At 35.5% G+C, this 12126-nt stretch overlaps 1 protein-coding gene across 2 annotated transcripts in view; it reads right to left on the reverse strand.

The window, feature by feature from the left end:
• Positions 1–1149: 1149 nt before the first annotated feature.
• DCAF13 (DDB1 and CUL4 associated factor 13) overlaps positions 1150–12126 on the reverse strand; it is a 37497-nt gene continuing 26520 nt past the window's right edge. The window contains exons 9-12 of one of the 2 annotated variants that reach the window (XM_072603324.1): positions 7962–8097; positions 7291–7454; positions 6229–6341; positions 1150–2734 (exon numbers count right to left, since the gene is read on the reverse strand). In XM_072603324.1, coding sequence (XP_072459425.1) covers positions 6254–6341; positions 7291–7454; positions 7962–8097 — 388 coding nt within the window. In that variant the 3' untranslated portion in view covers positions 1150–2734; positions 6229–6253. The remainder of the gene's footprint in view (positions 2735–6228; positions 6342–7290; positions 7455–7961; positions 8098–12126) is intronic. The other variant, XM_072603325.1, reaches the window with a different exon arrangement.

Consider the following 12126-nt stretch of genomic DNA (forward strand, 5'->3'; position numbering starts at 1 on the left):
CTTGCATGGGGCAGACGATCACATGGTGGTCAAAAGAAGTGATACAATGACACTCTCAAGGACTCTCTTAATAACTTTGGATTTGTGACATGGAAGACAATGACACAGGATCACTCAGCATTGTGCACCCACATCAGCAAAGGTGCTGGGCTCTGTGAGTAAAGCAGAATTGAGACAGCACAAAGGAAATGTAGGATGCACAAATTTGGAGTATCCATCCCAAATATTCACATGGACTAATTGTACCCAATCTATGGTAGAGCATTCTGAGCTTGTATTCATCTGATCAGTCAGTCAGACACACTGAGAATTGGCTTTATCATGGTGTTGTCATTTTGGTCCTCCTCGAGAAGGAAGGACAATCAACCAACTGTACCTATCAAAACAAGGATGAAATCTGTCTACTTTCATTTGCACATTAAGTGATGAATTTATTTTACCTCAGCATAGATGTATTGCCTCAATCAGAATACACATTTTAAGCCTTTTTATCTCTAAATGTACAAATGAGCTTATCCAATTAGAAAATTTCACTAAGCATGTAAGTTGAGGGTAGGAAAAGGTGGGGGCTAAAGACACTGAAATTATACTGTTCTAGATCTATCCTAAGGTAACCCCAGTGAACCTTATTTAGTCCTCTAGGGAAGACTTGAAGGCATCAAAATAATCTCTCCATCCTCAGAAAGGATCTTGTTCCCGGGGAAGGATGGGCTGAGTCAAGTTGTAGCTAATGCAGGCTTATTCCTGGTCACTTCTGGGGATGGGGTCTCTTGCCCCATGATATAGGCTTCTTCTAGGTTTTGGGACCCTCTCCAACCCACACCAGAGGTTGACATCATACTCGTTTCTTTCCCTGAATAGAAGTGGGTCCAGTAAATATGCCTCCTCTTTCTCTGCCTAAAAACAGGTTTCATATTTTGTATTTTCTAGCACATCTGAGGTTATTTTAAATAAATCCCTTTATCTCATATTCTACCACACATGCAGAAGGTAAACATGAAGAGATTACCTCTTATATTATTTCTAGCTCTGCTAACAAAGTTTTGAACAAAATGAGCCTATGTAACATTCTCTTTATTACAAGTGGCATGTTGTATGGCTACAGATTCACATTAATCCATATAACACATAAGGAATCATCTGAAATCATTTTATGTTTCCTTCAGCTTTCATTTATTAGAATGACTTGATTTTGACATCGAGACCTCAATTATCTCAAGTGATATTGTGAAATTCTCAAAAACCTTTTAAATTAATTTTTTAAAATGAATGATCCTCAGTTTCTTCAGCAGCAATGGCTTCCTAAAAATTAAGCAAATGGTAAGGTATCTAAACTCCAAGACTAGGAATCACTATCCTATTCCATTACAGACCAGCTGTGATGTGTCAGTGAGAATTCTCATACTGATAAGAACCGCAGACTCTTACCATATTGATGTCTTCTAAAAGAACAAACAAAAACCTTATTAATCACATTTATAAAATACCACTTCTATGTGAAACACTTAACAGTACTAAACACATCTCATGAACTGAAATATAATTCTCAATCAGTGCTGAAGACAAAATAGACTATTAACATCCTTATGAAGATTTATGATGATCCTGGTTATCAATTCTCTCCTTTATCTGTCACCTTAATATAAATGGTTAAATTTAATTGTAACAAAAAATTGTCTAATTCCTATCACTAACCTCAACCTCAAAAATGGAGCAGTGCCATCCCAAAGATGGCAATACATAAGGGAAAACACAAAGTGTATCCTGTTCAAGAAGTAAAAGTGAATAAGGATCAAAATAGACCAGAGATTGGATGGTGAGCGTCTGAACTGTGTGCTGTTCAGAACAGAAAAAAATGAGGATGTTGAACAGCATTCTGGATTCTTCTTCCCTCTCAGGGATACTAGATGCCCCTAAGCAATATTCCATCCACTTAAGCATCTGGTTTAGATCATTATATTTCCATTTTTATCCTGACAACTTTAATTTTTAGGTGTTTTTCCTGCACTGAATTTCAACAGGTTGTGCTCAGTGAAGTTTGTATTTTAAAATGATTAAAGTTGTGCTCTCAATTCTAAATTCGGAAATTGCTTTGAACTGCAGGAAATTGCTCACGTCCTTAATTAATGAGTCAGGTTCTGTTGTGCACAAGTCACTGTGAGACATCACTATGGAAACTACAGGGTGTTGCAGGTGGTGATGCCAGTGACTCAGTAGGTGACATTTTCTTGCCAATCAGTAATAAACCAGTACCTTAACATGATGCTGGTCAAGAACTATTCTTATGGTTGTTTTATTTTTCAGGTGGTACATAAAATGAATACTTGCTAATCATTTTTCAGTACTAATATTTATTGAGTTTTGCAGGATTGTATGTACCTATGAACCTATGAAAGAATGAATAAAGGTTTATCAAAAAGACATGTTCTGTCATCAAATAACTTTTAAGTTAAGACAACTCTGGGAACATATACAAAAAAAAATATGTAAAAGAAGAGGTCAAATACAGAGGTGTTTTTCCAAATCTAAGTAAGAATGAGACAGCTTGATAAGAGTAGAAAAAGCAGCGGACTGGATTCTGAAGAACCGGGTTCTGGTTTTGGTTCAGCCCTTTCTGACCTGGCCAGGTCACTTCACACCTCCCTAAGTCTCAATATCCCCATGTATAATACGAGGACATTTGAGTGCGATGATTGTTAAAAAGTCACTTTCAGCTCCAAGACCATGTGATTCTCTAAAATAAAGGAGAAAAAAGACCCAATGTCAATGTTAATTTTATAAAACTTCTTTAGACTAGTCATAAACGGACAAGTAGCATAGGGTAGAAAGACTGCAGGATTACAATTATTTCAACCATTTCAGCTAAACTGATGTCCTGAAATCTATCTTGCTAGCCCTATCCTCACCCAAACTCCATTCCCTTATCTCCAGATACCTTGAAGTTTGTAGTGGAATATCTTTCAATCTATGGCTCAAAATATTTAGAATAGTACCCATCATTCTCCCACCAAAGCTAGCTTCCTTTTCTCAGTGGCCCTATCTACATATCCAATAAACCAAGATGTAAATCTTTGAGTCAATTCTGATAAGATACAAGTTTCTCAGCTTTATTCATTTTTCTCCCTTCTTATTGTAGCCAATCTAATTCAGGCCTTCATGGACTCACACTCAGCTTACTCTAAAAGCCCTTCTTACTGACCTGCCCAACTAATTTCTTCCTTCTTATCCATTCTGTTGCCAAACACAGCTTTCATCTGGTATTCCCTTGTTCATATCTGACTAGTGTCTTCCATTTCCCACCATTATTAAAACTTGGATTCCTGGCTTTCAGGGTCTTCAATAATTTGACCCTACCTTATCAAACTTATTTTCCTCCACATTTCCCAATATTCTCCAGTAGATATCTTTATGGTCTTAAAATTGAAAGCAAGGTTCAGAGAAAAAAAATATGCCACTGAGCTTACTGTCTGACTATAAAGCTACAGAATCTGAGGACAGCAAAATGTCATTCCAAAGGCTCTGTTCCAATAAGGTATCTCAAGTACAACTGTTAAAAAAATTCAATGACAGATGTGACATCAGAAATACCTTTGTTCTACACTCTGATCACTAATATCACATAGGACATAAAACAAAGAGACTATGCCAGCTTGGACATTGAAACAGAGGATGCTCAGAGCAGCACAAATGGAAGAGGTTGCTGAACTTATATGGCCTTTTCAAAAAATAAAAATTTACTCCGCACCCCTCTGGAAATCTACTTTCTTTAACCTTTAACTGTTTTTGTTTTGAATTTTGCATCATTAAAAAAAATATCACCTAAAACATTTCCAAAAGACTCGAGGCAAAATGCCATCCACATACAGAGAAAGAACTATGGAATCAAAATGTAGAATGAAATAGATTATTTTGTCTTGTGTTATATTTTGGTTTGGTTTCTCTCATGGCTTTTCCCATTCTTTTTAATTCTTCTATGCAACATGACTAATGTGAAAATGTATTTAATAATAATGGACATGTAGGATTCATATAAGATTTCATGCCGTCTTGGGAAGGAAGCGGGGAGGGAGAGAAAATTTAAGACCCATGGAAGTGATTGTTGAAAACCGAAAACAAATAAATTAATTTATTAAAAAAAAATAATAAATGCCTGTTACCTGAAAAAAAAAATACCACCTCACTGGATCGTTCCTAGTCCACCCTAGGGATCAGTATCACTGACTTTGGGAACCTATATTAGGTGAGGTCTTTCAGATATTCCTGTTTGCAGACATCGTGCAGAATGCATCAAGATCTAAAACATTTCTCAGCTTACTAAATGAGATCATTTATTGCTCAAAAGAGTTTGGCCTAACACACAAGAGTCAAGTATATGAAGAATATCTATTTTCTAGACTTGTACAGCAGGATGGACAGTCTATTGAATGGATTCATTAGTATACATATTTTGGAGAGACATTGTAGGCAAAGAGGAGGAAGGGAATAAGCATTTACAGAGTGCTTACTATGTGCCAGGCACTGTGCTAAGTGCTTTACAAATATTATCTGATCCTCACACAAAAACTCAATGAGGTAGGTGCTGTTATTATCCCCACTGTATAATTGAGGAAACTGAAGCAAAAAGCAGTTAACTGATTTGCCCAGGGTCACAAAGCTAATAAGTATTGAAGCTAGATTTGAAGTAAGTCTTAACTGACTTCAGTGCTTTATTTACTGCCACATATTTGCATCAAAAGAATTCAAAGGATGAATACTGGAAGAAAAAGAGGAAGGACTCAAATTCTTTGAGGGATATGCCTAGTATCTTCAGGAAGAAGCCCTGGGTTGTTGAAATAAAAACCCCTTTTCTTAACACCAATATCCTTCTATTAATACTATGCCTGCAAAAAGCTGCAGGCTGAAACATATTACTAATGGCAAACAACATGTAAGAAAAAAGCAATGAAAAATCTAAAAAAAAAAAAAAAGGATAATTAGCAAAGGGAGTATCTGTCATACAGCAAAAATGAGGTGTAACAGTCAGTCTATACATTAAATAGGCTCCAAGTTAACAGTTAAGAGGTCTAAGCTCTAGAACAAGGTCCCTAGCATATTGGGTAGACTTCCTACGGAGGGCAAATGAAAAGGAATGGAAAAGAATGCAACTGGATGAAGAGTAGGTAAGTTGTAGTCTACAATGTGGAAGAAAACACTCATTCACTGAGAGTATAGATTCACTAATGTATTTAAGAATTACTCACTTTTTGCTTTCAGTTCTAGTTTGGCCAATAATAACTAGTTGTAACAACAACAATACCAATTATACAGCACTTTTAAAATATTTCATTTTATACTCACAAACCTGGGAGACAGGTGTCACTATTACTCCTGTAACTGGGGCAGATAGAGATTAAGTGACTTGCCCAGGGTCACAGAGTATCTGAGGCTGGATTTGAACTCAGGTCTTCCTGAATTCAGGTCTCCCTCATATCCTAATGTTCATTTCTTCCTCTGTGCTTTTTTAATATGTTATGGCTCCTTCCTTGAATATGTTCTCTTTTGTTTTCCATCTATCTAAATGTTCCCCAAGGTCCTAAAATCTGCAACTTGAAATTATAAAAGATTTCAGCAGAACTGATGTAAAAACAAACTAAATGACATCAATGGGTTTCAGTTACCTGAAACTGATCAAGCACTTTAATGCTAACTTTGACTTATTATCAATTAAAAATACTATTAGGTTAATAATCTTGAAGGTTGCAAAAAGACAAGTACCTATATCAAGTGTTATAAACTAGTATTTAAAAACATTCTAAAGCTTACTAGTCTCATGAAAAGAATTATCATTAATTATCGGTCAAACCAAAATAAAAAATAACAGAAATTTGGTTTAAACCACACTCAAAAGAAGACATATACACTATGTAAAACATATAAATACAGTATGAGAAAAGTAACAACTTTTCATATTTTCTATCTCTGAGACCAAAGTTTCCTTGCAAAACACTGTACTCCTTGAGTTATTCAAAGATAGAGGCTATGAGATGAAATACTGGTTATACAGCAAGCTGTTTATAAGGGAATTTTTAAGGGGTACTCAAAATAAACATATACCAAATTAAGGTGATTTTTTAAAAAAATCTCTAAGGGAAGCCTCTTACATGTAATTAAGGTTTTTCTGCTTTTAAGCAGAGCCTGTAACGTTATTTTTAGAACCTATCACACTATACACAACAAATAATTACATACCAAAACTCATCAGACCTCTCAAATGTTATTTCACAACAGCTACGATGTGCTTCTTCTTCTGAGGCACAAATGGTATAGACCCAGGTTTGCTATGTTTGATACGATTCATTTCCCTAGGAAAAAAGAAAACATGCAAAACGTACATGAGATTATGAGAAAATTAATCTAACCAAAATAGAATTTTAGAAAACATATTCTTTCGCTGGAAAGTCACCTGACGAAAAAATCACAAACCAGAATAGAATAAAGTCGTCAACATTTTAATATCCTACTCTACTGAACATTAGGACTCATTTTTTATAAATAGACATGCCCCAATCTGAAAATGTTATATACTTTAAAATCTCCATTTCCAAGTCCCAAGTCCACCTAGCAACACAATCTACTAATGTGATTCTTTTAGGTATCCTGGTCTAAAAAGATACAGCATGCCATATGAACCTTGTACTTTTAGCAAGGGAAAGTATTACAAACACAATTACAAACAACTTTTTCCAAGAAAAAGGCCTGCTCTGATCAGGTGATCCAAAACTGTGATGAACACAGCTACATTTCAGCTTAGCTCAAATACAACAAGGACGTGGAAGAAGAGCTGCATCTTTAGGTAAAAGATTTCCTCTCTTTTAAATGTTAAGAATCTTTTGAACATTCTTACTAAGAAAAATGCTTCAAATCCAATTAGATTAGAAAGGATTTATTATTTTCCATTTGTAGCAGTGAGAAGTTTGAATAACATGAGCAGAAGCAATAGATTCTTTGTGAAATACTTCACTCTGAATTTCTTTGCCAACTTAACTCAGTGTATTCTTAGGAACTGTCAATTTTTTCCTAACTCTAAGGTCACCAATATTTCCATGTGTTCTCAGTCACTGGAGAGTACCTGAGTTTAGAATGACTGGACTTTTTCTTTCTTTCCAAACCAAAAGAAAAACTAATGTGTAACAGTACATAAACGACCATTTGAAAGACAATTACAGTATTGTTTATGTGCCACTTCCTTCTTGGTTTGTTTTGTTTAGTGAGGGAGGGGAAAGGATGCCAGTAGTACAATGTCAAACATACTTTCTCTGACGAGCTTCTCTCATGATGCGCTGCTCCTTAATTTGGCTATAGATGGTCTTAGGTAAATGACGATGTCGAGCTATTCGACTTATCTGAGGATGGTATTTAAACTTCTCCTTCAACTTCTGGTTATAATTTAAGGCTGCCTTCTCTCGTGATGTAAGCTTAAAAAAAAATCAGAATGACAAGAGCAGTTAAGTTGTTAGGTTTATTTTATGATACTGATAACCAAGACTCCTCTTTTACTAGACAACAACAAAAAAACCTCCCACAAAATCCTTTATAAATTAACATTCCATATCACTAGTACAACTCTCTTTGTGCTCCCGAAGGAGCACTGTTATAAACTCTATATCTTAAAACCAAAATCATTTCTTCATTAATCTACATGAATTTTAGAAAAATGTTCCCAAAGGAAAAAAAATGGAAGCCCAATATAATTTAAAACAGACAAAAATGCTTCACATTTCCGTCAGATTTTTAAAAATAGATATTAAATACTAATAGATCACTCAATAAATTAAGTAGCATGCTAAAAATGCAATACCCTATAAAGCCTAAAAGACTAAATTGATCTGAATGTTTCTTTGGTCAAAAAATAATAAAAACATTTAATAAAACAAAAGTTAAATTAGCAATAAGACAATTGCAAAATGAATGGGATCTCTTACCACACCCAATTTTTCAGAAGCATTGGCTTTCCAGAGTCGAATGTTCATTTCATCAGATCCACACAAAATGTATTTGTTGTCAGATGTCCATTTCACAGAAATAACATGCTGCATTCTCTTTGTGTGATATACTTCTCTATTAAAAAAAAATTCATCAAAACCTTTAGATATCTATGGATCTTTTCTTTAATCCCTTAGCACTATTTATCAGATAGTTTCTTTAAACCTTTAAGGAATACAAGGTATTATCCAAGATCCCAGTACACTAAATCTCATACATGAGCTCACAGAATAAGTCAAGGGTCAAATAAGTAAAAGGACATAGTTGGAGAATTTAGAACAGAAAAAAAACTGAATTATACTTATTAAAAACAAAAATATTGTCAGTTCTTTTTTGTTGTATTAAAAAAATTAAGGGGATGCAACAGGAGGTCTTGGCTTCCTGAATTCAGTAACATTTCCTAATTTGTTTTATGAAATATCTGACTATCAAACTGGCTTAAAGCTGAAGTGTGCTGTTGATTTACATGTGTGGGAAAAAAAAGGTGAGAGTCACAAAAGCACCTAGTAGATTGAGGTAAGAATTACTCAGTAAATTAAGCTAAATATCATACCGATTTGGAAATGTTGTGAAACATATGACTTTAAAAAGTTGGCAGAAAATACTATATTGGGAAAGTGTCATAAACAACACTAAGAGGAAAATTAAAACAAATCCAAAAGAATTAGAAAAAGGCCAGTCCAAAGGGGAAGAGATAAAAGGGAAGGCAAGAGAGGAGAAATCCAAAGAGAAAATGATCCAAGACTACGAGTACAAAATGAAGGGGAATAAATAAATTGGGCAAAATTATCCATGAGAAAGGAAAACTATGAGAGTACTGCAGATTCATGTCCAAAGTAAAACTAATTTTTTTTCTGACTTCTCCCATAAACTTGTTACTTCATAGGCTCAAAAAACCAAGAGAGGCAGGAGGGAACAGTGGAAAAAAGTACTTGGCCCCAGGAAATACTTGGGTTCAAACTTCAAGTCTGGCACTGACACTGGGCAAGTTGTTTTGATGGGATGCTAATGATGGACCCCTAAAAAGTCCTGAACTTTACCAAGTTTCAGGAACTCAGATCTCTGGTGTTTGACTGAGGCATCCCTCCGATCCTAGTCAATAATCCTTAACTGCCCTTTCACTATGGCCCTCATTGTCTGCACCTGGCCCAACCCAGGTTACTTCACACTCCTTAATCCCATCCAGCTATTCTCACAGTCTTTCTGTATAAAATATCAGTCTTGCCCCCATTAAATTATGCAGATTCTTAAAATTTGACCCACTTGTATTGGTGTCACAAATACCAAAGACTCACTCTAGGAGTCTAGCCTACTTGTATTGGCATCACAATTAAACTCACTAGTTGGATTGGAAGACTTGAGTGGTCAAATTCTTTTGAGACAGATCCACACCTTGTACCCTTGCATTCTGGAGTTCCCAGCACCCCTAGACTATAACAATTTCATTTCTGACCCTCAGTGAAATAGGGATAGCTTTATCTTCTGAAGCTCAATGTATAAAGCACTATGTAACCTAGAAGTAAATTATTTGTCAGCTCCCATGAAATCAGTTCCAGGCTTTTGAGTTTACAAAACTCACACGAAAGATCCAAGGAAATGCCCATACCACAAAGAAAGAGCCTAGAAGTGCCCAAAAGAAGTGTTACCTGGATACACAGAGCCACTCCTACCCATGAAAGGCACCAATGCATTTTTCCCCAACAGCAATATGATAAGAAGGTTTAAATGACAGGAAATTAAGCTAGTCTTTAAAAGTAATATAAATTATTGTATATAACTATTGCTAGTTCAGATTTTCTTATTTAGTGAGCTCTAGAAAAGGAAATTCCCTCTTCCAAGGCAGGTCTGTAATTCACATACTTAGAGAGGGCCTGCGGCACTAAGAGATCAAGCAACATGCTCAGTCCCTAAGTGCCAAGTGGAAGGACTTGAACATGCTCTTGACTGTCAAACACAACTTTCTCATTAGTAAGTAAACCAACTTAAACCAGTCCTTTACGATACATAATTTCAATTTCTTAATCCACGTTTCTTATGCTTGAATGTCTACTAATTCAACAAACTACATACTACAGGCAAGGCACACAAGACTTAAAGTACTGTAAAGTTCATAAAAATATCTGAATGCATTCCTTAGGAAGAGGACTAAAAAACTGAAATAAACTTAATTGGTTTGTAAAGCCAAAGGAAGTAACTGCCTTTGTGGAAAAATGAGATTCAGTGCTTTCCCCAGTCCCTTTTTCTTTTTTCTTCAGAAGGATATTACCAATAAAGAGATTGCATAGACTCTCCTCATCCTGGTTAGCCCCCACTCAAATTCTAAAGTAATTTAATCTAAAGTAGGGAAGCCAATTGTATTCTACTCAAACTTGGGTGGAGATACATTCTTCTGTCAAGATAGCCCAAGCCTGGGAGTGGTCTGGTATGGCTGAAAGTGGTCCAGCGTAGAGATATTTTCTCAGTCTAGGGGAATGGGGTGACATTAGCTGTGGTTGAAAAGATATAAACTATGCACCCTAACCCCAAAATGAGCCCAATTCCTGACTGGCTCCCATGCATGAATGCCATGGGCTATGAGAAATAAACACGGATACAACCTAAATCCTGCTTGTCTTTCTTAGACCAAATTTTGCAGGTGGAAACCTGGTAAGAAATCTAAGTTTGCTTAGTAAAACTCCAAATGAAATTCAAACAGAATAGTTTTAAAGTACTGATTCTATGTAGCATTTAAAAGCATTTATTTACTCACAGTTTATCTCAAAAATCTAGTTCCTCTAAGAAAAATTTTGTTTTCTGAAGGTCATATTTGGTTTTTTTTTTTTAAAGCGAATACCACAGGATAGACTTTTGGGGGTTGAAAGGGACTTGTGAGATCCAGGGGTATGAAATCCATGGCCTTTTAGCACATATACTTTTGATCACAGTACATATGACTTTGATTAGCAAAGTGGTTCAGATGTCCCTAGGATATTATATAAAAAATTTATAAGAAGTTTAAAAAATGTGTTTTTCCATGAATAGTTGTTCAAGCAATCTTCCTCTATACAGTTCTAAATGGTATTTAAAAAACACCACCAACATTTGACTGACAACAAAGCAACAGAAACAATAAAGATTGTTAAAGGAATGAAATATAGAAGGAAGCAACACTTTTTTAGTTTGCTTTTATATATGCATTATGGGGAAAATGTAATCACTTTATTATGCAGTATATGCAATTTTCACTCTATGAGAGTTCAAGGCCTTCTGATTCTTTACCATTGACTTAGTTCAAACCTTCCCCCTACATATATACATATAAACACATTTGCATATAGATGGACACACATACACATGCATACATATATATATGTACGTACACACACACAACCTGAGGCCGAGAAAAGTGAAATTTCTCCCAAAGTCACTATCCATGAGCAATAAGGTCATGTCAATAGAAAGCTATGGAATAGTAAAACTTGGGTCCAAGCAGATAAATATAAGATGGACAAAGTCAATGAGGGAATATCCTTCACCACTGATGCCAACGGGAATTTAGACTTCTTAACCTTATTGTTCCCAAGGCCTTCAAAAATATCAGGGTACAAGAAACAAAAAATAGGTCTAACATGGAAAAAGTAATTTAAAAAAGAAAGCTTGATTCTTAAATTTCTACTATATAAAACTGAAAAGCTTCTGAGAGCACACACAGAGCCAGCATAAAGAGAGTTACTGAATGGGGGAAAAATCTTTGTATCAAATGGTTCTGATATCTGATATTCGAGATATTTAAGAAATTAACACAAATATTCAAGACCAAGAGCCATTCCATGATGGATAAATAATCAAAGGATTACTTATGGGTAAGATGGCTGCCTGAATAAAAGAATACCTAGCTCCCCAACACCTACTCTAGAAAAACCTGAAGGTTCCACCAGACTGAATAATCATCAAGGAAATTAATGAGAAATTGGAGTGACTTCCTTCACCCCAGAACTGCATAAATAGCCAGCCAACAGACCCTAGCAATAGGAAAGGGGATCACTGGCAAAGTCAGCACTAGCATGGCAAACCACAGTCTCCCAGCACAACTAGAGAAGGACCAAAGTCATGTCAACTCTGCAA

The sequence above is a fragment of the Notamacropus eugenii genome, chromosome 4 (assembly GCF_028372415.1).
Source record: "Notamacropus eugenii isolate mMacEug1 chromosome 4, mMacEug1.pri_v2, whole genome shotgun sequence".
NCBI classification, from domain to species: Eukaryota; Metazoa; Chordata; class Mammalia; order Diprotodontia; family Macropodidae; genus Notamacropus; species Notamacropus eugenii.